The 27,109-nt window shown below is 38.2% G+C and overlaps 1 protein-coding gene across 1 annotated transcript; it reads right to left on the minus strand.

The window, feature by feature from the left end:
* LOC139691790 (7SK snRNA methylphosphate capping enzyme-like) lies at nt 1-26,840 on the minus strand. Its single transcript, XM_071589656.1, has 6 exons — nt 26,690-26,840; nt 25,874-26,233; nt 25,028-25,753; nt 19,449-19,878; nt 11,849-12,067; nt 1-1,709 (listed from the first exon to the last, which is right to left on the minus strand). Exons 2-6 carry the CDS (start codon nt 26,224-26,226, stop codon nt 1,035-1,037), a joined length of 2,403 nt encoding a protein of 800 aa, XP_071445757.1. The 5' UTR covers nt 26,227-26,233; nt 26,690-26,840; the 3' UTR covers nt 1-1,034.
* Nucleotides 26,841-27,109: the final 269 nt, after the last annotated feature.

Genomic DNA, 27,109 nt, shown 5'->3' on the forward strand with positions numbered 1-27,109 from the left:
AAATCACTTTGTATTGTCAGGTCACTATCATGACCGGTGTTATCATATGTACATGATACAGATCAAACAGGGAAATAAGAAGCAGGCCACATTACAAGGCAACTATTTGGCTAAGAGCAAACACAAAAGGAGAAACAATAGGCAAATCAATCAGGTTGACAACGAAATGAACATTTTTTAATTAACTGGCAAGAGTAAACAGTCTTGATGGTATTTTTTTTTGAGAAATTCATCATTTACTTTATGCATGGTTTGGTCCATCAATCCATTGGTTATTTTATCTATTCAACACCAGCACCTACCTCAAAAGTTTGTTCAACTAAATTTAGAAATAACAATTTATTCATTTTTTTTACATATAAATAGACTTTTAATAGATTAAATAAATAATTTTAACCATAAATGGTGTTAAAATGTATCATCTTCAAAGAAAAGATTCTAAGTTATCAAGAACTGCTTACCCTGAAACAAATAATTTCAATTATTGTGCATTGAAATGTTACATTTCTTCTCCTCGACATTACCAACATACAAAGCTTAATAGGGGAAAACATACACAAAGGATTTTTTTATAGATACACACTATGAAAGAATAGAATTGTCCAATTTCCTCATGGAAGAAGGCAAACTACACATTTCTTACTGTAACTTTTAGTTTGAAAGGTAAGAAAATAACCTTCAAATATAACAATAAAAAGTCTTTTGATGGAATACCTAAATCGTAGTTCATTGATTAACCATCTACTACTGGGGATTTTGTGCAATTTAACACACTAACATAAAACCCAGCAGCCAGATCAATTCATTTTCCAGTACTCTACAGGTTTGTGCACAGTAATCAGAACACATTTTGTTGCATCTCAGGTTAGAGACCAATCTTTATGAGTCCAGCCAGGGATCACTACACTGATGTTACTACATATTTATTTTCAATACTATATAACATCTAGTCTATACGTGGCCCTCAATGAATTCTCCCTCAAAGCTTTAAAACCTTCCTCGAAGCATGCGAAGACCCTTGCCACTGATCACAGTCAAACTTTGGAATGCCCTTTCACCTCATTGGCCACTGAAGAATAGTCCCCAGCTTCTTTTGAGGATATTACAGAATCGTCAGCACTCCCTCCTGAACTCAGTTCTGTTCCTACGTTGGCTGACTTACCCTCACTGTCTGAGTTAGAACCAAGAGCAGTTTCTGGCTGGGCAGAACTGATTTCCATACTTCCCACAACCTCGGGTGAATCTTTTGGCACTGCTACCCCACAGTCCCGATTACCATTGTTATCTGACAAAAGGCAGTGATCCATTGATAGCTTGGGCTTCTTGACTGCACTCTCCACCATCTCCTCCTCATCCAAGTCCCCCCCCACCTCAGTTTGCAACTGCTCCTCCCGACAGTCTTCCCTGCCACTGCCCACACAGATAACGGCCTTCTCAGCACAGAACTTCCCCGGGGCTTGGAATGAGGGGGAAGCACTCAAAGGTCCTTGTTCCTCCGAATCATGCGAAAGGAGAGGGCCTTCACCACAGTCTGAATGCGGCGATGCACCCTCCTTGTAAAACAATTGAATTGGTCTCTGGAATCCTTTCGAAGGATGCTGGGGCATGCCAAGGACCTCACACTTCCTGAAGCCAACCTCCGAGAGTAAATACTGTGTGAACTTTTGGGGGAAAAGAGTGATGCGGTGGTAATTGTTGGAGATGGTTTCCTGCAATGGAAGAGAAGGAAGCTAATTATTACTTGGATAACATCTATATGGCGAAGTAATGGCTATCATTTCATGATGAAAGGTAAACAAAAGAGCTACTGCTCTCCAGAGTAGATCATATGTCCGGAACAGCAAATACTGCATAAAAGATATGTAAATGGAAGAGGCATGAACTTTCACACAAAAAGTCATGTTTTGATATAGCAAGTACAGAAAATTTGACAAACACAACACAAGTAAAAAGAAAATTTTCAGTTAAGTCATGTGTTTCTTTGGGAGGAGATTATGCTAACAATCACAAATAAGGTCTAAGATTAAATATATTCCATTGTCTTATCCTTAACTTCTGGTCGGAAACAATTTTTTGTAAGTACTCCACAGATCCCAATTAGCGAAAACATAGAATTCCGTGTATGACTTTTGGTGAATTTTATTCATGTCTCAAGGGACCCAATCAACTTGAGATTTTATTTGGTCTATTGGTGGGAAAAAATTAATGTATTTTCAAGTAGTCCTGGCTTGATGAGTGTGGATAAGGTTGTGCGATCATGAATGCATTTAATGATTGACATACTGTCAATAAGCCAATAATCCCATACTTGCATTCAGCTATGATGACCCCTTTCTTTTGGTACTCTACAAGGAAAATAAATTAATTTAGAATATAATTCAATTATGGAAGAAATAAAATGCACATTTCATTTAATCAAATTTTGATGGATACAAAGAAATATGAAATGTAAGGGATGCATTGAAATTACTGTCTCAAACCTTATGTGCCCAATGTTCACTTGAAACCATAAGTGTTGATTCTCCATTTTATAACCGATTTAGAGTAAATTAAAACCTGTCAGAGTGCACTAAAAGTTTCGGTAACCAATGTGAGGGCATATTTTCCATCTGACAACATGCACTCAGCCATTGCAATGGTTATCAAAACCCAAGGTGATGCACAGGCTGATTGCCATGACCTGGCCTTCCAATGCGCAGGTGCCATCACACCTTAAATTTCATGAATTTAGAAAAGACCAATGAAACTTAAGATTTCCAGACCCATCAAAAAGATGAGCACTCCAACCTTGCCATTCAATCATTAGAACTATATGCATATCAGAAAGAAGAAATAGTAATATCATAGCTTTGATATATTATTAAAAACATAACTTGGATACCATTTGATATCTTAATTCACCAGTGCCTCTAATTTGAAAGGATTTCACCAAATACTTATCCAATTATCACAAATGTCAACTACCACCAATGTTGGCAGTGAACTCTGTTTCTGTGGGTAGTTTCTCTCGCTTAACTCAAGTCTATTATTTTAAGTTTTCAATTTAAAGCTTTCCCAAAATTAAAGACAATTAGAAGAGAATAATCTTCAATGTGACATTATTAGTTCTTTCCCATGTGCCCAGTGAAAATAAGTGTGCATCAAATTTTAAATGCATGTCTGTACGATGAAGAACATAATAACATCAGTTGCCACAAACTGGCAGAGGACTGCTAAAAGTCATGTGGTTCCTCCCCTGCCACAAAATTCTACCAGTAAGTTTCACATTTTTAATTATGTTTACATTATGCTGCAAAACAGAGGGAATAATTTGATTGTCTTAAGTTCCCAAATGATAAAATATGAAGCATTCATGTGAAGGAGCATGGCTTTATCAGAAATTTTGGAGCTTCTCTACGGTGTACATTGGCCTGAATATAAGATGGGTATTTATTCTACTTTCAAGAGGTCTAAAACCTGTCTTATACTTGGACTACAAGAAAAGCAACGCCATTACTAAACTAGTACAATATCAGTAACGAGACACGAAACTCCACACTCCCTATTGGTTTGCAATGAATTAATTCCACCATTATCACTGCAAACAAATTAATGCAAGTGACATATAAAGCCATATATATTGACAGTTGTATTCTGTGAATCTTATTACTGGTAATGAGCTACTGCCAATGATATCACATTACCTAGCATAACCCTATTAACTCTTTAGCCCGGAACACATACCTATTCTTCACTCGAATGTGGTAACAAGGAACCACAGCATTAGACCTACAGGGTCGCACCCAAAAGTGGTAGGACTGATTTTCTCTGGCACAAACGGTGCCAGGAGCGGTGGAGGGGGGTATGCCTGGCAGGGTAAGGTGAAGGGGGCTCTTAGCAACAGACCGACACCAATCTCAGTCGCCTGCGGGCTGACGTTGAGTGAGGACACCGTTTTTAGTGAAGAAGTTTTTTGTCCGCGTCAAAAAACAAAATGAATCTGAATTTAGAGCAACGTTATTCCGTGAAGTTTTGTGTGAAACTCGGGAAGACGGCAACTGAGACCCTCGATATGATCAAGCAGGCTTATGGGGACACTGCCTTAAGCCGTTCCACAGTATTTGAGTGGCACAAGTTGTTTAAAGAGGGTAGGGAGCTCGTTGAAGATGACCATCGCTCCGGACGGCCGTCGACGGCAAGAACCGACACGAATGTGGACAGAGTGAGGACACTGCTGAACACAGACCGACACTTAACCAGTGAAGACATTGCAGACCAGTTTGGTCTGTCTGCATCCAACGTCCAACGCATTATTTCACAGGATTTGGCCATGCGCAAGGTGTGCGCCAAGATGATGTCAAAATTCTGCCATGGCGCACTCGTCGTCAGACAGCTCCTGGCCAAATACGGCGTTGCCACGTTGCCGCACCCGCCCTATTCTCCCGATCTGGCACCACCGGACTTCTTCTTCTCCCTGATGAAAAGACAGCTCAAGGGATGACGTTTTGACTCGATAAAGGCCATTCAAGAGGCTTCGACGAGGGTCATCAACGGCATCCCCAAAGAAAATTTCCAGCGGGCGTACGGGGAATGGGAGCAACGTTATACTAAGTGTGTAGCAGCTCAAGGAGCATACTTTGAAGATTATTAAGTCGATGTAAGTATATCGTCAATAAAATTCTTGTAAAAAAATTAGTCCTACCACTTTTGGGTGCAACCCTGTATTCCACGGCATTAAACTCAGAAAAGTCAGAACTGACAGAGTTCTCGTACATACTTCAGAATCATAGAAGATTGACTAAGTTGTTATCTTGCTTTTAATGGAGGATTATCCTCAACATATCAAGTCTCTATGTTAGTGAGGAGGATGGGTCTCTGATTTTCTACAAGGAATCGGCCAGTGTCATCCTCACTTCCCCACTCATATTTGCATTTATATTCATGTAGTATTTATCTTACTACCTTTAGAATAACTATAATGCCCTTTAAACTGTGTTAATTGTGCAGTTACACATATGTATATCATTAAATTTAGCAATTCTCCCACGTCATTCATAGAATTCATCATTGCAGACTTTCTGCAGGTTCCCTTCCCATCGGATAAAAATTTTTCTGGCTATAATGACATCAAGTGCAAAACCTTACGCTCATCACCACTTTAAATCAAGAAAAGCAACGCCATTACTGAACTAGAACAATATCAGTAACGAGACACGAAACTCCACACTCCCCATTGATTTGCAATGAATTAATTCCACCATTATCACTGCAAACAAATTAATGCAAGTGACATAATAAGTCATATATATATTGACAGTTGTATTCTGTGAACCTTATTACTGGTAATAAGATTCACAGAATCTTAAATTATCTTATTTCAATCAATACTGTAGAAATGGGAACATTTATAATTGAATTGAAAATTATTTAGAAATTGCTGATGTTGTTACAGGGTTTCTACTCGCTTCAAATTTTAAAACCCCAGTACTTCCAGTAAGGGTATGTGTCAGATGAAAGGTTGTTTGTATAATGTCTGTTCCTCAGTCAGATGGCTGATGATAGTGTCATGTTGAAAAAAATATTGGGGTAAGTAATGAGAAACCATCTCAATCATGAGTAACCATGATAGACACAGGTTTGTGAATCCAGGTCCAATAGGACTCAGCCCTCAGGGATGTGGATTCCATGCTTGGCATCAAGGATTTGCTATCACACAAAATCTTTGCACAGTCAAACTCATAGCAGTAAAACACTAGACACAGAAAATGAATGAGACTTTATGAAAATGGAATGTTAGAACAATAATGAGGGCATTGAAGTTAAAAAAAAAACAACTAGCGAGAGACGATTAGATGAAATATAAATGTGCTAGGGCTGTGTGATATGAGGTGCAAAGATGGTGGTGATTGTTCCATGCTACTTTAGGGATTTTCTGCCACATAGGATCCCCAACCCTGAAGGCATCTTCAGGTCAAAGTGATCTTCATTGCAATTTGGTCGCTATAAATGAGTTGCTGGCTGGTCCACAGCACTCTTGATTGGGTGTTCCTAGGTGATAAGGTGGAAAATACCCTTTTCCATGTCAAAGCAAGGGTGCAAATATCCTCAAGGTTGAAATTCTTCAGATTTATCATTATTTCTCCCACTTCTCTCATGAGTCTTAAGAAATAAGGATTTTCCCTAGCCAGGACTTTTTTTGGACCGACTCAATGTTGTGTCCTGGTTCCAAACACACATGCTGGGCAATTGCCGAGAGCCAACTGTTTCTTTTCCATGAACCTTTGGTGCTCCTTGAGTCTGCATCTACTGGACCTTCCTGTTTGGCAAATGTACGATTCCCCACATGTACACATAATCTCATATACTCCTTCGCACATAAGAGAGGGGATCTGGTCCTTAGATTTACAGTGACAACAGAAAGATACACAAAAGCTTCGAAAATGGTCATGAACTAAGATACTTAGGCAACATTAAGGAAATTAATTCCTTTAATTATTCAAGGTAATCTACAACTTTCACGGTAGGTTTTGGACAGTCCCAAATGACTGTTTACATCTAAGTATCATGAGAAATTCCTCATTTGTTACCCTAGATTGATTATTCATTTCTTTACAACTTCTGCCGGTCTCATGCTGTTTAGAAAGCCCATTCTCTTCCTTCACCTGATCTGGATACCCATCAATCCCCCTCCTATCATGGCCTTCACACACCTTTGTCTTTCAATATTTCCACCATCCACTTTTTCTGCATTTCCAGATTTTCCCCCAGTAACTTCTTCTCTTCGCCCATCCTACTCAAAACCTCAGGGCTTGTATCCCATTCTGTCCAACTTATTTCCTCCATTCTTTCCCAAACCCACATCTCAAAAGCCTCTATAATACATTCTCATCGTCCTGCCTTGAACCACTTGCCTGACATGCCCGTGTCAGACACGGGCAACCGCTTCCTCCCAAATTTGACATATCCATGTGTGGCACGGGCATTGCATTTTTTACACTTCAGTTCTAATTGACCCATGTTTTTATGATTGCTTTCTTCAAGAAGTTCCTATTTTACTCATTAGATGCCTCTAGTATACTGCACGTTAGAGACAGTATTTGGAAACTCTTGAAACTTGATTCTTTTATTTACATTATTTTGATTAGGACGCCAATGTTTGTGGTGGTAAGTGGCGATCTTTCACAAACTATTCGATAATCAACATAATTGGCTGGCATTTTCCGGTTAGTTACTTGAACAAAGAAATTTTTAAATCTCTCTCTTTATTTCTTATTTCAAGATAAGGTATGCTATTTGATAGTTCATAAAATGATATCTCATCCAAGAGAGATTTTTATGTATTGAAATTTTGTTATCATTATTTTTATGCAGTTTCCTGTTATCATGTCTGATATGGAATGGAGTAATTCCAAGAACATTTCCATACATGACTCGGAAGATTCAGGTACCAACATATTTTCTGATTATGATGAAGATGTAACAGCCCAATTGCTGGATGCAAGAGTGTGGTGTCCGATCGATTCAATTCAAGATTCCAAACCACCACCTCCAAGATTTCCTGTTACTACTTCTCCTGCAGTTCATTTAGACATTCATCAAACTGCTGGAATTCTTCGATACTTCCAGGTAATTATTGATGATTACCTAATTGAATTGATATATGTGGAAACCAACTTATATGCTGACCAGTGCTTAGAATCCTCTGTTTTAAAAAAATTCAAGGTGTTAAGGTTGGCAGCCTGTAAATACTAATGAAATTAGTGTTTTTTTGCTTTGATCATTCTTCAGGGAATTATGAGCAAACCAGTTGAAGAATGGTATTGGTCAAAGAGGCAGACCATTCTTTTCAAATGTTATGTTATACCGTAGATTTGTACTCATCAAACGCTATCTGCATTTTGCATACAATAGTATCTTTGTTAGGGATACACATCCTTGGGTCAAGATAAATAAAATTTGGCCAGTACTTGTTTATCTGAACAAAAAGTTTGCTGACATCTGATAGGGATATTTCTATTGATTAAAGTCTCATGCTGTATAAGGGTAGGCTATCTTGGATTCAGTATGTTCCCCTAAAAAGAGCCAGATTTGGGGTAAAAAACATTAATGCTTTGTGAGTTTAAGTCTGGATATACATGATCATTTATTATTTATAGAGAAAAAGGGTCAGTATTGAAAGAGGAATATACTAATCTTCCTATAACATCCACATTGTGCTAGCACTAAGGAAACCTCTACTAGGTAAAGGTTATTGCCCGACAAGACAACTTTTGCCCGTGATCAAAGATTGCCCGAGAACAGACAACTACAACATCTCCCGAGAGCTGGCTGATTTATTGATTGCTAAAGCCACTCATGCCTATGGGACATGAGAATGACAAGGAAGGGAGTAACAAATGGCATACAAAAAGAAGTTGAAAAAGTGGGATTATACTGCCTTCCAGAAAGGTTAAGTGATGGTGATGAAAGGGCAAGACAAGAAGGCTTTTACTATACTCTCTAAAGTGAATAATACAGAATTTGATGAATTCAAAAAAAGGGAACTGGTGCTGTGGAAGCCAAAAGTTACTGTTGAGTATAATGATACAATGAGTGGAGTAGATATGACAGAGCAGCACCTGCCATATTATCTCATTACAAAAAGGGGGAACGAAGTATTATAAAAACAATTTTGCTCACTTGTTGGACCAGGGCCACATGGAATGCTTTCGTGTTGTATAGGAAGAACGGTGGAACAAAAAGTAACCTAGACTTTAGAATGAAACTAGTGGAAGATATAATTGAGAGATACCATACACATGATAAGACATGTATCACATGTATATGAAATCATAATTGCCTGTGGCTATATCTACTGTAAATAAACAGAAGATTAGAGCCAGGTGATTGAAATTAATTCCAAACAACAGAGGGATAAAAAAAATAAACAATATTTACAAGCCAACACAATATGTCATCTAATTGCTTTTTTTTATGATTCTTAAGTCGAAACGAGACATAGGTTTGTGTGCCCTTTCATTTGCTACATAAAGTAACCCGCAGCACATCAAATATAAAAAAATAAGAGAATGAATGAAATAGCATTTTCTTGTTTTGTTTGCTGTACTTTGCTTTGTTCGTATTGATGCTCAGCTGTTCTCTACACCCTCCCAAATTCTATGAAAGTACCGCCACCCTGGTGATTGTCTCAAACCTGAATCGAGTTAAGCTTTTGTAATTTAAAATTTTCTCAAGAAAATTACCCATAGAGAAGAATTAATTAAAAATAGCAATTTTCCACAAAAATAAAATTTAATGCGACCGGTCGCATTAAATTTTATTTTTGTGGAAAATTGCTATTTTTAATTAATCATGATATTCCACCATATCACGCCTGAAACGTCTCTTTTCATAGAGAAGAAAATTGTACACAGCGATGTTCAAGCTAGAAGTTAAGAATTTCATGAGAGAAAAAGGAAATCGTAAGGCTGCCAGGATTTATCCATAAATAAATCTTTTAAATCGAAGTTACATTCTAGTTGGGAAAAGTGGTCGGTGTCTGGTATGAAAGACTACACAGAATCAGGAAGAATTAAAAGAGTGTCTTATGAAGAAATAAGCCAGAGGATCCTGGGAAGTTGGCAGGGTGTCCGAGAGACTTGTGTAAAAAATCGATTTGAAAAAGCTTTCGACAAAATTTCAATGCTAGAGCTAGAAGATGAGGAAGAGTTAACTTTGGTGAGCGAACTTGGTGGTGTGACTGAAGAGATAATAAATGCACTTAATTCATTTAATTGTCATTCAGGTGATGAATTTCTTGGATTCGAGTGATCTACCTATCCTATCATATATTTATCCGTATGTGTATATAATACGACGTACTCTCCGTATACGTGAAGTACTATGTATTAGAATAAAGAAGTACTATGTATTAGATTAAATGAAGTATAGAAATTATATGTTGCTTCTTTTTCTCATGAGATGAAACAACTGTAAAAGGCGCGGATCTGTTTAAAATAGAATGCAATTAGAAAGGCATGCTTCCAGACAAATTTATTTCTGCGAGACTCTTCTTTAAATTATTGCGCACATAGGCACGTAAATGTTTGGATTTTTTTAAATTTCCAGTACATAACACGCACCATTATTTCTTTCCTATCATCTGAACACTTTTGTATAGATAAACAAGCGTTATCAATGGCAAATACGGTAATAAAGATGTTCTGCAATACTTCTGTCTTTTATTGTCATACACATAAGAATGGAATGAAAAAATAAAAAACCGTGACTTTATTTGTGCAGAAAAAATTAAAATCCCATCTCTCAAGTGGTTGAGACCAGGCCTTGCATCCAAACAACATTAGCCTTCCAATTCAAGTTTTTATTAATCTTTCCTTTACATTTTTACTCAGTGTATCCATCACAGAGCTCTTCTTTGGGCAAATACCTCTTTTGATAATACAATTGTTTTCCTGTTTAAACTTCTTCCGACAATGCCTCTCACATTGCTCCCGCCAATAATAACTGCAATCCTTTAGCTGTTTGACTAACTATTGCTTGGTCACCTGCAAACCTGACTTACTTATCTTCCTATTTACTTACATACCAGCTTAACTCTTCCCATGCTACCCTTAACATACACTCAGCATATATGCTCAAAAGAACCAGCAATAATGGGCAGTACTGCCTCACTCCCCTGCCTTTGATTGCTCATCCCGAGTTTGGCTGTAACAACTCTCCTCACCCATCACATATCATACTGTCACTATCACTCCAGTAACTCCCACATCATTCAATCTCACATCTACCGTATATCCCCTTCTCCATTTCTTTTCTTTTCTCCAACTTCTCCGTCCTCATCATAATCCAAAAATTCTATGTAGTTATCCTATCTGCTGCGCTCTAGCCAGGTACAAAACCTAACCCAGTGGGTCAAGTCCCATAGTCGCCAAAATTTATTATCTCAATGTGTGCAGCCTTCCTTAATAAGGGAAGATGATTGAGGTGGATTTCCATTGTATTCCCCAATAATGCATTAAACAAGACACCATCACTGGCACCTTTCGTAGCCATCTCATTGAAGAACAGACTCAGCACAGACCACTTTCTTCTGGCGCCTATCCTTTCTCATCTTCTCGCAAAAATTTCAACTAGAACCCTTGACTTTAGTGTATGAAGAATGCAGCTGAGTTTGGATGGATGCATTATTAAACAACAATTAAAAAAACCATAAACACAGTAATCAACCCAAAGGTCGGTTTGGTAGGTAATGATGGAGTTCACTCAGTACTAAGCCCGATGGCGTGTGAAATTCACACATCAGGCTAGGGGGGTCAGTTCCTTTCCCTGTGCCGGTTATGATTTCCCAGGCAGATCTGGTATCTGAAAAATCACATAGCTTGGGTGGAGCTGCAGGTGCTCGGAAATTTGCCAGGGAATTGAACCCGGGACCCTCCAGTCTGTAGTCCAATGCTCTACCCCCTCGACTAACATGACCCAAAAACACCAATTATGCATTAAAAAATAAATAAACATTTAAGCAAGTATTACTGTTTAGAAAATTATGAAAATCAGTCAACATGGCCCATGAGGAGTTTCAAAACCACAACTCCCAACTGCAATATAATAACAGAAACAATTTTAACTGGCCTTCAGCATAACTTTTGATCCAAAAAAAGTCATCTCATATGGTGACTAAGGTATGAGTCACAGGCTGGTAGTCACTGAGCCCCAAAAGAGAAGTGTCTCACATTATGCTACTTAAACATAATGGCTACAAATAGGCCGGATAAGCAGAAATGGGCATACAATATTATCAAGCCAGACCAAATGAACACCTGGTAACACTGAAAGTTTGCCTCCCTTGACAAGAACTACACTCCTGTCTTACCGTAATGTTCTTCTTCCTCCTGTACGACGCCCATGCCTGTGGCTCAAGAATCAACTTCCCACCAGGTCGAAGCTGCAAAAACATTCTCCGGAATGCTCGTTTCAGTCCTTCATCGCCCCAGTTGAGGTGAACCCACTTAGTTACGCTCAAGCAGAGAATCACATCAAACTTAGGTTGCTCAGTTTCCAGCAATAAATCACAGTCGAGGACATAATTTCCCTGGGAAAAGAAAGTAAAAATCAGTTAGTGACGACAGAGCATGTAGTAAATAAACTCTCAAAAGATTTAAAATACAGAAAATGCAAAACAACATTTCCATTATACACATAAAATTGAACTTATGTATCCACACAAGAGAACAAAACCCATTACAAGTAATAAAGTGTATATAATTTTAAGCCCCTTGTTTTGCACCATTACCAGTTGCTTCAAGGTCATGTTTACATGGTGTTGACCTGAGTAAGGGCAAATAATTCAGACAATTGCGACAACTCTTTCTGCATAATATTAAGGCTCCTCCAACAGGTTTAATCTAATGAAAGAATCCGCTTAAGTTGCACATACAGGAGTTAAAACTCAAGCTATTGACAAAAGAGCATCATCCACCCGACAGTAATTAACCATTTAGTGAACAAAATATGGCCCTATTACTCTTTAAATTAGATAATTTGCAATGCATTCTAAATCATGAGTCCATTTTCTCAAACCTTGTCTCTCCTAAGTACGATATAATGTGAACTGGCCTATTCTGATCATCTCATCAGTTCATCCATCATTCTGAAATTATTAACTATTATGATATTGCTGGTTGTGCCTAAATTATTCTTCAGTAAGGCAAAATCTCAGGGAGTCTAGCCGCAGTTTGTTCACACAAAAAATTGATGTGAAAAAATGAAACTTGTACATGTATGACACAAAGCAAATAGAGCTCATAGGAATTGGAGATTATTGAGCTGAACGTTATAATCCCTGCACAACTACATTGCCAAATGTATATTTTATCTTCACTTGCAGTAATTAAATTATAAGTATATGGAACAACTGAGATCATGAATTACCATGAAGGAAATTCTATGCAATCAATACACCACAGTACAATGACTACATCAAGCATGATTATGCCCGGTTAACTTCTGGCTTAGCTTAGGAGGATGGCACACAACATCAACTGAGTTAACCCATAAATACTGAAAGAACTTTTCAGGAGAGAATATCAGAGGTACAAAGAACAGATTTAAATAAGTAGCTATGAAAGTAGGACTACAACAAATTTAGCCTCATAAATGAAAATTTAAAGTTATTACTTAACTAACCTCAGGTAAATCATGCATCAAATGACTTAATTCAGAACTATGGTCACTGCCTTATGTGCAAGCAACCTTAAAAAATATAATTGAAGGCAAACCTACGGTCAATTTCACCTTGAATCTCAACCACTAAGTCATCAAGGTTTACCTAGCCTCATACGTTAATGGAAGTTAAATTATTGCAAATTTGTGTACACTGCAATTATGTTGACACAACACAATGCATGAGAAATAAAAACTTCAAGGATATAAGGAGTCAAAATAAGGTAATAAAAATAAATTTTAAAATGAAGAAATAAAATTTTATCAAAGTTTATATAAAAAAATAAAATCAAAATGTTTCATATGGCATTGTGGAAACAGCAATTCTCTATTTACCACAACATAACCCTATGTTTTATATCAAATTAACAATGAAAAAGTCAACCATCAACTTAAATTTGATCCTAAAAAATATATTAATTCTGTTGGGGCATACAAGGTCTGTTCAAACAGTATCGCAAATTCCTAATTTTTACGGGTTACATACATATGATTTTCAATTTTTTTGTGGCGTTATGTTGGTACTTTTATCCCTCACTTATGCTGAAAAGTTCGGCCATTTTGAATGTCCAGTTAATTGTTGACAGCTATTTTGGTTGGACGTGTTTTGGCTTGTCTTCGATTTTTGCCTGTTCCAAAAAATGTATCAAAGACTGTATCAAATTTTGTGTGAAAAACGAAATTAAGTGCGTGGACGCATTCGGAATGTTAACTATGGCATGTGGAGAAGCTACCCTGGACCGAAGCAACGTTTATCAGTGGTACCAAATGTTCTCAGAGGACCGAGAAGATGTGAACATCGAAGAGCGTGCTGGACGCCCAAGCACGTCAACAACAGACAACAACATTGATGAAGCGGAGAAAATAGTAATGGCCAAACGACGAATCACCATTCCAGAAGTTGCTGAGGACATAAACATATCGATTGGCTCGTATCATTCCATTTGTACCAATGACTTGGGCATGACACGGGTCGCTGCAAAATTCTTACCAAAATTGTTCAATTTCGACCAAAAATTGCAACTTATTAACATTGCTAATGAGGTGTTGGACTCTGTCCGCGACGACCCAAATTTGCTCTTTACTAAGGTAATCTACCGGTTAAGGTAGGTATTTGGATGGACACGGCTACTAAATAAAACATTTTGTGACTCCCAAAAAACACAACATCCAGCATCCTACTTTACATCAGGTCCCTCTTCATCTCTGCATACTTTCTTCCTCCCTTCATCCCGTCTAACATCCCTATCCTGCTCCTTCCCTTTCCTCGTCTGCCTAACATTCTCCCCTCTATTACAGTCTTCAACATCCCACTGCCGGCCAATACCCCCTTTATCCACTTTTCCTGTCTCCATAGGATTTCTCCCAACAAACCCCTCTCTTCGCCCACCATACCAAGTACTTCCTCGTTTGTTTTCTTCTCTGTGCATTTCACCTTCTCCATTCTTCTCCACACCCACATTTCAAAAGCCTCCAGTCTAAGTCTATCCTCCTGCTTCAATGACCATGTTTCCGCGCCGTACATAGCTACGCTCCATATCAAAGTTTTTATGAGTCTTTTCTTAACATCCTTACTAAACGTCCCTCTCATTAACTCCCTCCTCCTTGTGAAAGCTTCTTTGCCTAGCGCAATTCTTCTCCTTACGTCCCTAATACTTTGACAGTGTTGGTCCAAAATACTTCCGAGATACGTAAACTGTTCTACCTGCTCTAGTTTTTGCCCTCCTATTTTAATGTTTAGCTTAGCCATTTCCTTTATAGAAAATCGCATAACCTTTGTTTTATTAATATTGATTCTCATCCCATACCTTTCGCACTGAATTTCCAATTCACTCGGCAATGCTTGCAGCCCCTTGGCTGACTGACAAACTAAAGCTTGGTCATCAGCAAACCTAACTGATTTTACGAATTCCCCGCCCACCTTCATTCCTACCTCCAGTCCTTCTGCCTCTTTAATCATTTCTTCTGTATACAGATTGAACAGCAACGGTGATAATGGGCAACCCTGCATTACACCTCTTCCTAACACTGCCCATTCTGACTCCCCATTCGCACCTGTGCAGTCTGAGACATGTACAGGTTGCGGATTAGCCTCCTTTTCCTCCAATCTATTCCTATTTTCTGCAATATACTCATTAGTTTTTCCCAAATCACTCTATCAAATGCTTTTTTAAAATCTACGAAACAGGCAAATACCTCCTGGTTGTATTTTATATTTCTCTCGATTAATAATCTCATTACTGCAATGGCATCACGGGTACCTCTCCCCTTCCTTAACCCAAACTGGTCATCCCCTAATCATTTGCCCTACTCTCTATCCTTATGTTTATGATCAAATTTGCTCCAGGGGTTCATAAATGGTGACGATTCATGGGTTTATGGATATGACGTGGAAACTAAAGCTAAATTATCTAAATGTAAATTGGAGCAGGAGCCAAGGCCGAAAAAAGCACGCCTAAGTTCGGTCGAATGTGAAAGTTTTGCTTACAGTTTTCTTTGATTGCAGGGGCGTGGTACATCATGAGTTCTTGCCACAGGGTAGAATGGTAAATAAGGAATATTACGTGCAAGTTACGTGCAATTTGTGCGAAGCAATCTGCCACAAATGCTTGGATTTGTGGAGGAACAAAAATTGGCTTTTGCACCATGACAATGACCCTGCTCACACATCGTTGCTTGTGTGCGAATTTTTGGCCAAAAACAAAACACCAATGATGCCGCAGCCACCGTATTCCCCAGACCTGGCCCCCAGTGACTTTTTCTTGTTCCCACAACTGAAAAGGCCCACAAAAGGACGACGCTACACTACAATAGACAAGATAAATACTGCATCTAAGGAGGAGCTGAACAAGATCACAAAAAATGACTTTTAGAAGTGCTTCGAGGATTGGAAAAAACTTTGGCACAAGTGTATGATATCTAATGGGGATTAAGGAGATAGCTTCAGGCGTCACTTTGTGGAAACGATACATATTGCAAAGGAAACACTTGGTTTTTCCACATAAAATATTTATTCACGACCTAGGTTTCGACGCTCAGCGTCATCTTCAGGTGAAATACAGGCCAAAATCTTTCTTTATATAACAGAAGGAATGGGGAGGTGGGGGGGGGTGTGTATGGATGTAAGAAAGGAAGAGGAGATGGTGGGGGAGGGAAAGGAGCGGGATTGGGGTATTACTGAGAAGGAGGAGTCAAGGTTAGTCTCCGGGGGGGGAGGGGGGGGGAGGTTAAGGAAGCATGGTAGGGAAAGGGTTGCCTGGCGGGGGTCCGCCTTGGGGTTAGTGGAGATAGGACAAAAAGTTTGGGAGTTTAAGGTTGAGGAGGGGTGAGGAGTTGACTACCCCATGTTTGGGGGATTTGTCAGATTTAGCCAACCGTTTATCCTCAGTGGTCCTCCCTCCTAAATGCATCCTGGTTTCCTTTGACGTGGTGAATCTGTTTCCCAGTGTTCCTGTGAAAGAAGCCGTTCAGCTCGCCGAAGACCTCCTCATACAGAAGGCGGTTCCGTTCCCCATTATAAGTGAAGTGTGCTCAGGTCTAAAAACATGTGTTGCGCAAAATTATTTTAAATTCAATGGGAGAATATATAAACAACCAAAAGGGCTGGCGATGGGGTCACCCCTATCTCCATTATTAGCCGATATCTTTATGTGTCAGGTGGAAAGAGACATTTTTGCTCACCACAACTCCTTAGTGAATAACGTCTACCGCTGGTTCCGTTATGTCGACGACGTTTTTTGTATATGGTCAGGATCGGAGAGACAACTTGACAATTTTTTAATGTTCATTAACGCAACTTGCGAAACATCCTCGCAAATAACAAAGACGAAATCCCAAAATCGGAAAGGAGCGGAGTGTACAAGCTAACCTGTGAATGCTCCGCCGTCTACGTAGGCCAGACGGGAAGGAAGTTCCGTGAACGTGTGAAGGAGCACCAGGCCTGCCTGAAGAACGGTAATGGAAAATCTCAATTTGCCAAGCATTTGATTGACCAGAACCATAAGAGTGATTTCAGCGTGGAGTTTCTCCATTTCGAAAGAAAAGGCCCCCGGTTGGACATTTTGGAAAATATGGAGATATTGGAAAGAGCAAATTCTTCCTGTAATATAGTGAACGACGTGCTTTGTAACTCCCGGTCACCCCTCCTCAACCTTAAACTCCCAAACTCTTTGTCCTATCTCCACTAACCCCAAGGCGGACCCCCGCCAGGCAACCCTTTCCCTACCATGCTTCCTTAACCTCCCCCCCCCCTCCCCCCCCGGAGACTAACCTTGACTCCTCCTTCTCAGTAATACCCCAATCCCGCTCCTTTCCCTCCCCCACCATCTCCTCTTCCTTTCTTACATCCATACACACCCCCCCCCCCACCTCCCCATTCCTTCTGTTATATAAAGAAAGATTTTGGCCTGTATTTCACCTGAAGATGACGCTGAGCGTCGAAACCTAGGTCGTGAATAAATATTTTATGTGGAAAAACCAAGTGTTTCCTTTGCAACAAATAATGGGGATTACTTTGAAGGGGAGAAAATAGATATTCATGAATAAATAAATAATTTTTGAAAAAACACAAAAGCTGTGATACTTTTTGAACAGGCCTCGTACACTGTACAATAAAGAATAAAGGTTGGCATTATTTTTTGATGAGTCTAAAAAACTTATTTATAGTTTCTATTAATTTCATTGTGATAAATATTGTTTAATTTTTCCAACATAATTTACTAATAATTCAATGGCATACTATGATAGTTGATTGTGGGAACACTAATAGCATATAGACTTGTTCTTTAATGATGTTACTAACACCTTGAACCTTAACTCATCAGAAAAGGAACAACAATTTACAACATGCAATATTTAAGTGGAATATATGAGGAGTGATTAAAAAACAACAAGAAAAGTCCTTTTGAAAAAGGAGAGCACCCATGATGCAACTGCTGGCATTAAATAAGCAATCCAAAGTGTGGAATATCCAGAAGTGGAATTGCAGTGATGTGGAAAGAGAGGATGACCCGAAGTAATGGCATTCAATATTTTACGGTACTAACACAAGAGTGCCATTATGTGGTGGTTTAGATAGAATGGCATGACATGCTGAATTAAAAATTAAGTTATCAATGGGAAACCACCAAGCATCAACCATACTTCTTTGACATGAACCCTCCTGATTTTGAATTAATTCAGAAAAAATTATTCTCTTCAGAGACGTAGAGGTTGAATGAAGTGTTGTGAACCATAAAGCTGTCCACCTTAATATTTTCAAAAACGAATTGACAGACATCACTCACCAAATCCAATATGTGATTAAATTGAAATTATGGAAGCATAAATTCATTTAAAAAAACTATTTGTAAGATTCTAATTACCACCATTCCCATGTTACCCTGATAAAAATGCAATGAATAATATACCCTTGGGTCCTTTTCTTGCCCGGAATGCTTAACCACAAATTTTCAAAAATAACTTTTTTCCAAACTATGATTATGATTTGAGGGGGGGGGGGGGGAGAGTTGGCTGAATGCCAGGGCCACCTTCTATTAAGGCAGATATGGTAAATAATGAAATATTTTTCATACTACATCAAAGAATGACCTTGAGGCTTTTGGATCATAAATCATGTACAGACAGAAAATAATTGAGTTTCCACACCAAAACAATGACTTTGAATGAAGCGAAAGATAGTCATTACATGCCACCAAACAATAAATGCAACTAAAGTAAATTTCTATAGCCAATAATAAGAAAACTTAAGAAAGCTTCAATAACGTTATTTTGATCAGCTGGTGATCAACAAAGAGTAGAAGCAAGGGCTCGACAGCAATAAGACATCAGTACCACAGCACGGTCCTACTAATAGTGCTACTTATCTCTTCCTGTTGATGACCAACCAGGTGACAGAAATAACGTTATCCGAGCTTCCTGAAGTTTTCTTATTGGTGGCAATAGGAATTTACTTAACTTCACATTCACAGTCAATAACTCACAAATATTTCCAATAAATTTGATGACTGATATTAAAATCTCTAAAAAGGTTTGACAAATGCATTATGAAAATAAAATTACACTGCAACAAATCAAAGCACAATCGATAACAATGCAGAATCATGCCTCCTTAGATATAAGATTTTGCTGAACATATTACCATTTTCTGTTTGAATAGAGCATGAAAAATGGGCCCACTAGGTAAATTCTACCACTTTCTCTTCAACTATTAGGTACCAAATTTATAAATGCTATGTAAATACACCATTTACCTGCACAAATTGCACATTGTGAGGGAACTTGAAGCCCTTACTCTCTTTCATTTTGCGCATATCACTGGATTTGGAAGCAAAGTGCGAGTATCCTGCATCAATGGGACCATAGAGAATTGGCATTGAAGAAGGGAACTTTTCTTCTTGCTTTAAAGCAACTGGTGCAGCATGCCTACTGCCACTTCTGTGCTTGCTGCGAGTTCCAGAAATTCCCAAGAAGTGCCTCACATTGTTTCTGGCAGCTTCAATGAGTTTTTTGTCAATGTCCATTCCAATCACTGAACGTGCTCCTAAGTCCCTTGCTATGACCAAAGTTATGTGCCCAACATTACAGCCAATATCTAGCACATCCTTCCCATCAAACAAGTCACGGCGTAAATACTGCAGACGATTGTCATCTGTGTGGCTTGGATTTCTGTACCCATAATACCTGAAACATAAGAATGAAAACAATTTTAGTTACGGTATAGCATGGAAGTTAATTAATAAAATGATTAACTAGGAATTCTTGCACCACTTGAGGAACATTTTAAACGAATAATTTACAAATAAATGCTTAAATTATAGCCACCCATAATGATTTGAAATGCACTCCAATAATGTGTGTGAAAAAGTGAACAGAAAAATTGTCAAGGTCAGTACTATTTTCTCTTGTTGAAACAGAATTCTTCCAATTCTGGAGGAGGAGAAAGAACTATCCATCAGTTGCAAATTACCAGATAGTAACTGAAATTAATCCTGCACCATGGAGAACCAAAAAAATGAAAAGGAATAAGATATGCTGAAATGCAGGAATTTCACAGTGGAAAAATCATTTGCCAATGTTCCAAATCATCAACCATTGCAAATCTTTTCTTCACATAGGCCTCAGTTTTCAAACATTGGCGCATACATTTGAACATCCAACAGAAATGAACAGCACTAGGGGAGGCCACCATTATGGAGTTGTTATCACTTTCATTGTTCCACATGGTGTAGCGGCATCAAGAATGTCACTATCTGTTAGTCTAATGTATATATATATATATATATATATATATATATATATATATATATATATATATATAAAAACAATTTTTATTGCTCTGGGAGCAAAGTCCCTTGGAGCAGAATACAGTTTACATTAGGTTTCGAAACCTATGGAGTGAAACTGGTTCTAAACTAGTGAAACAAGACATAATTTAACATCAGTTGAACGAAACATATAGTACAATACATACATAAAAATACAAAGAACAATAGTTAAATATTTAGCCTGTTAGAACAGTAATAAGGTCATTTTGGTAGTGTGGTAGACAGATATGCAAACATTTTCCTGTTGAATTGGGATGTGTTCCTGGATAATTTTACTTTATTAGGCAAAGAGTTCCATAGTTTACAGGATGAAATACTGAATGACTTTTCATATATAGCCGTGCGGTATTTGGGAAGATGGAATGTTTTTGTAATGCAGGTTGATCTCTTTGTCGTAAGTGAATTGAATATAAAATTTTCATATAAATATGAAGGGGTTTTTGAATTCAGAACTTTAAATAATTGTGAGGCCTTTTGAAGCATTCTCCTCTGATCGAGTTTTAACCAATTCAACATTTTATACTAAGGAGTTACACGTTCATTAAAACGCATATTAAAGATGAATCGTAGACAAGAATTTTGGAGCCTTTGTAATTTTGTACTTAGCTCCTTATTCACATCAGCGAAGACAACTGAGCAATAGTCGAGATGTGGTAATACTAACGTTTGAACAAGCTTCTGGCGTAACATTATAGGGATCAGGTGTCTGAAATGCTTCATTGTGTAAAGAGTATTGTGAACTTTATTAGAAATGGCATTTACTTGCTCGCGCCAGGTTAAGGTGCTGCTTAGATAAACTCCTAAGCTTTTCACTGTATTTGAGTAGTCAATTTGAATATTTAAAACACTTCCTCCCACCCACACGTCTGTAGTGGTATCATAAACATCTATTTTGACATAATCATTCACTGCATGATTTCCCCTGTGAATTTCATCAAATCAGACACACGACAGAATAAATGACATAAATTCCCTGTATAAATATTCTCCAGTAATATCCTGACAGGCTGATTGTGCATAGCCCTTCTCTGTGGCAGAGAGGAAAATCCAGAGTGGCAAAAACATTTGAAAGCCAGTGGCCACTAATATCCATGTGTCATGCAACAAAGTATTAACTTTTGGTGGGCGACTCTAAAGTTTTTTAATGATAATCTCGTGTCTGCAAAAAATATTGTTAAGCTTGACGACACAAATATAAATTTAGTTGATTTCAGCCTCTTCACATGAACTTTCATCGAATTTCAAGAAACTGCAGATGCCACGAACGTAACTTTTAATAGAGTCATCCTCTAAATGTGCATTACAATGCAACGATTTCAGAGAGTAAAAATCATTAGCCTTGACTGGAATCCCCATCAAGGTGAATGACTTTTACACTCTGAAATTGTTGCAAGGTAATTCCAATGAATCGATTGCTCAAAAACTAGATTGCTAAATCTTAAAAACTCTTGAAAGATTTCTACTTCAAGAAAATAACTTTATGAGAGACCAGCAATGCCCACTCAATACCAAAGTTTAATGGCTCATAAATGATGGAATCTTTCCTCCCCAATAAGTTACACTCCATAAGAAAAGTTTGAGCACAAAACAGAGAAAGAGATATAGAACACTTAAAAGATGTAAAGCTCCGTAAATGCCAATTTGCTTCCTAAACAGCTGCAATACTACAAAAACACTGTAAGCAAAATACATGAAAAGGTCTCTGAAATATGATATTATGAAGAATTAAAAATAAGTGTGACAAAGGAATTCTATCAAATATTATGACTCCTATATTAAACCATACACACGGCCAAAACATTGTGACCAAGTCTGCCTACTGTAAGCAGTTATTTCAATGTCATTGCCACCAGAGCCAGTATATCTTACATAAAGGGTCCACCTGACCAGAGACTAACAGTTTGAGAAATCAAGAAATGATTACCAACAGCCACAGTGTAAGCATCTGTGGCCACACATTGGCTGGTAATGATGGTCCTCAAATACTCTTAAAATTATAATGCATGAATAATGCAAAGAGACTTTGCGTTGAAAATTTCTTACATTTCTTAATTCTACCTCACTTAAAACTCTTAAAAAGAGAACGGCATACTCTTGAAAAATTGTTACTATGAACATTATTTCCCACCACATTAAATGGAAACCCCTGCAATACAAGTGCTTCCATACAATAATAATTTTTAGAGATGCCACCCATAGTGGGAGCAACTTCAGAATTAATTTCCCAAAAAGGGCAACATGGGTGAATCATAATGAAATGGTGAGTCTAATTTGAGGTATCCCTTTCTTGTTACTATGCTCACACAAAGCTGCATTTTAAAACAAAAAAAATGGGAGGAGTGATAGTAATCAATTTGTTTACAAACAGATAACACCTGCCATCAAAACTGATATTCATTAAAATTTACAGATGCCTACTGCTTGAGTAGCTGCAGACCTGATGTGGTATAAGTCGAACATAATGAATAACTGATCGTAGCACTTTTCCACTTGATATCAAGTGCTGCGATCAGTTATTAATTGCATACTGCTTATTTTTTACACCTTTAACTTGTCAATTTGTGCAACCAGAGCCTACACATGTCATTTTTTGTTCAAATTATTTACCATACAAAAAATGCCCACAAGTGATGATGATGATCTTGACAGCATTTTTGACTTAGAGATTACATTTTCTCTAAAAAAATTAAGGTTCACAAGTTAAGATCTTTAGTTTAATTTTTATAGGGGGTTGAATATCTTGCTAAGATTTACATCGAGGCCAATATTTCATACAGGCTTTTGTGGATACAAAGCCTTATTTCGATTAAGATATTAAATTAAAGATATTTAAATTGGAGCTAAAATTGATTTGATTTGGGCTAAACAAGGTCAAAACGACACAGTAAAAATTGATGCAATTTAGTTTGTTCGCATAGGAACTTAGATGAGTTGATGTGGAATGACTTCAGTATGGGTGTTCTTTTACTTCATCCACTTTCGTGTTCTTTTAATTTTTATCTAATGAAATTATTTTTTATGCAAACTAAAATAATTGTTTATGGTAATGATGCAGGAATAAGTCTGGAGAAATGCATTCCATTTCATTTCTAATATTCATGACTCTCAAACACCAATAAGTGATTAACCAACCAAACCCTGGTTAAGTGATTACCTTCAACTATACCTAAATATTTTACGGTGCACAGGCAAAAACCTTAGCACAGCTATCTTCTCATGTTGTATCTTCACTTCAACATTTATTTCCCTCCAAAGTTTATCAATCATGTACATAAGCCTCAAATAAAAGAGGTGATAAAATACACCTCTGACTCACTCATTTAACAACTGAATGTCACAATATAACTAGAGATTAGAAAAACTAGATGTAAAGAAAATAAACAAAGGAGTAGCCTGTTAGTTTGAAAAGTTCATGCCAAGTCAGAGAGAGGACCCCACCACTGTGTATACAGGTTTAACAGTTAGTAGTATTTCTTGAAGGCACACACACCGGGCTTCTGGGAGATCAACCTCTATTACTCAACGTTAAGCATTCATTTGAATCAATACTAGTCATCTCCACAAAAATGAATGAAATAAAGATAATTTTGTACATTCATCCAACATTATTTAATGAAAGAGAAATCACTCCAGGAGCCTAAAAAGAAACTTTATGATGATGATGTGCAGCATCGAAACAATGGTCATCGGACATTAAAAAGTGTGTGGGAGTGTAAAGTTTGTTGTTTTTTACCCTCGTCAAGAAAATTGATAAATTTATGGTGAATCTGCCCTTTTGTTACTTCACTAGTCTGCACCTAGGGCTCGAGTGTTTGTAATAGGTTTGTGGTCATACATACATATGTATATATAATTTTTTGAAGTCCAATGTAAATGCCAAAAGTGGTTTAAGGATTAATACTAATCAAAACAACAGAATGCTTTATAAGCGATTTAAAAAATTTTGGCACAGCTATAAGACCACAAGTTACACATTATGTTCCGAATGCCCAGCTGAAGTCACTACTCCTAGAGTCATCGATAAAATTCATGATATGGTGAAGCATGATTGAGCAGTGGAGGTGCGAGAAATTGCTAATGCCATAGGTATCGTCTGAGAGAACATACATGCTTTTGCATCAGTAATTAGACAAAGTGGGTGCCATGATTGCTCATAGAACTCAAAACCCTTTCATTATTTGGGAAGGATGCGGCAAGTGTATTTTTAGACTTTAAGGAAATATCATAATTGACTATTTGGATAAGTGTTGTACTATTTTCCATTTTTGCACAGACCCTTCAAACCACATTTGTTAAGTGATTCAACATCAACTATACCTAAACATTTTATGTACACTAGCAATCAAGCTTTCAATTTCGATGCAACACTCTGAAAACCAGAATTACACATATTAGGTATTCTCAATGTTCTCGGGAGCATCACCCTGATATAAACCCAGCCTAATCCTGATCCCAGAAGTCTAGTACACCAATCGAGGAAGGGAAATAGGGAAAATACACCTTACCTATTGTAATTCCCGTACTGGTAGTTGATGCTCTTCTTGTTGAAATTCCGTTTCGTTTGACTACCATGGTCCTGGGATGCTGGGGGTTTACCGCCTACCCTTCGGACGTCACCCCCTGACCTCCCTTCTGGTACCCCCTCCCCACCCTCGACTCTGGATACACTCCTACCGAACGAAGGTGGTCTCTTGCGCGCCCCTGGTTGCGGCACCACCGGACTCACGATCCTGTCCTTGGTATCCTGAGACACCTTCCTGTTGCCTCCCCCCGCCTTCCTCTCTTCTGCAGCGGTCCCTCCGCCCTTTCTCCCCGTGAATTTTCTGTCCTTATCCTTAGGACTATCATCGCTCTCCTTATTCGAGTCCACTTCCACTTCCTGCGGCTCTTGTCCAACTTCGGGAGTGCTGTCGAGGGCCTCGGTACTTTCGTTAGGAGCACTTACGGTGGGTGGAGGAGATGATGTAACGTTCGGTTTAAGGGGAGAGGGAGGGGCATGCTGATGATCCTCCTTGCCATCGCCGGTAGGACTAGCGGCGAAGTGCCTCCTGCGTCTTCGGCCCTTTCGTTTTTTGGGGGAAACTAACTTCAACTCAAAATTATCATCATCTTCCCCAGCTGCCAAGTTCAGGGGATCGTTGATGTTAGGAGGGATCAAGACTTGGATTTGCTCTTTTTTGTGACGAGGCGTGGGCAACGGTGACGAGTGCGGACTAACAGCATTTACGGCCCTGTAATAAAAACAAAAATTACTAAATATATCAGCATTACATGAATCCTACTACATCTTAAGTGAAATATTAAGAAATATATGACACCAAGGAATTGAATGTAAATCTTTCGATGCGCACCTGTTTATCTCTTCATCTTGAAGACTGTTCAAATTCAAGGGATCGTAAATATTCCCGCCTAAGAGAAATTTTGTCGGTGGAATAATACCTTCCTTTTTTCGTCTTTTATGCAAAGATAAGTACTTCCCACTGCCTCCAGATAGACTGGATGCCCTTCTTCGAGCAAATTTGAAGTGTCGAGCATCGTTTTCATGTTTAGGCTTTTTGGGGCTAGGAGTAGCGTAAGCATTTATTGATTTCTTCCGTGATTTTTCTGCTTCCATTTCGGTGTCTCCCTTTGCCTTTTTCTTGGTGGCATCCTCGGTGGCAGAAATGCTCGTTCCAATCCTTCTCTTGATTTGAGTCGATGCCATATACGCCCTGTAATATGTTAACGCTATTTAATTTTACCATGAAAAATGAAGACCATTGACAATTTCAACAGTGGAGGATGACAACTGCACTGTAACTTCATTGGTGAGAAAATATTCAAGAAAAGATATATCGTATCCCCATTGAATTCTTACACCCACCCAAACTTGGAGAATTAAAAGATTTTAAAGCATAACCTTTAAAAAAATTTAATTGATAAAAAATCATTTCTATTAAAACATAAAGCATTAAATAACCATTAAATTTAACTGTCACTTTCATATTAATTACTAATGACATGTTAGTCCACTTTGGTTCGTCCCCACGTGAGTTTGTATACAGTCTTCCGCGCAACACTGCGCATGCGTCTCATGAACGGTTATCCGAATCCCAATGAACCTCACAAATACGATAATAAAGGAACAATGATTTCAATATCCCCACCATCTATTTCAGGAAATTTACCTTTGCAGTGAACTGAAGCACGTTCCCTAAAGCTGAAAGGACACCACTGATCACATAACGAAATGTACAAATCCAGAGATTAGAATGATCACACACGGCGCACACCCTTGACGAAGTCGACCACCATCAACGATGGATGACGATGGGTACGTTTCCGTTCACCCTTTTCTTTTCCGCCCTCGCCACCCTGGGGTTGCACTAAAACCTGAATGTGGGAGTGTACCTTTGGAAGCAGTTTTGGAAATATGCCTCATCAAGCAAATATAGTACGACTAAAATAAATTTCACATCCATAAAGGTCCATTTACAAGTTTATACTAAATATTTATTGATAAAAACGTTTGTAGGAACTGAGGTTTATTTACTATTCGTTCCTCTTTATAAATGTAGAGGACTCTAGTAGTACTCTGAAGAAATCAG

The sequence above is a fragment of the Hetaerina americana genome, unplaced genomic scaffold, assembly GCF_022747635.1.
Source record: "Hetaerina americana unplaced genomic scaffold, ioHetAmer1.1.p SCAF_4, whole genome shotgun sequence".
Classification (NCBI taxonomy): Eukaryota; Metazoa; Arthropoda; class Insecta; order Odonata; family Calopterygidae; genus Hetaerina; species Hetaerina americana.

Coding starts and splice junctions, on each gene's coding strand:
- LOC139691790 (XM_071589656.1), bottom strand. CDS start 26,226: ATGGCATCGACTCAAATCAAGAGAAGGATTGGAACGAGCATTTCTGCC. Junction 12,068..19,448: donor ACAATGTGCAATTTGTGCAG/GTAAATGGTGTA, acceptor TTCTTTTCCCAG/GGAAATTATGTCCTCGACTG. Junction 1,710..11,848: donor GGAGGAAGAAGAACATTACG/GTAAGACAGGAG, acceptor CTTCCATTGCAG/GAAACCATCTCCAACAATTA.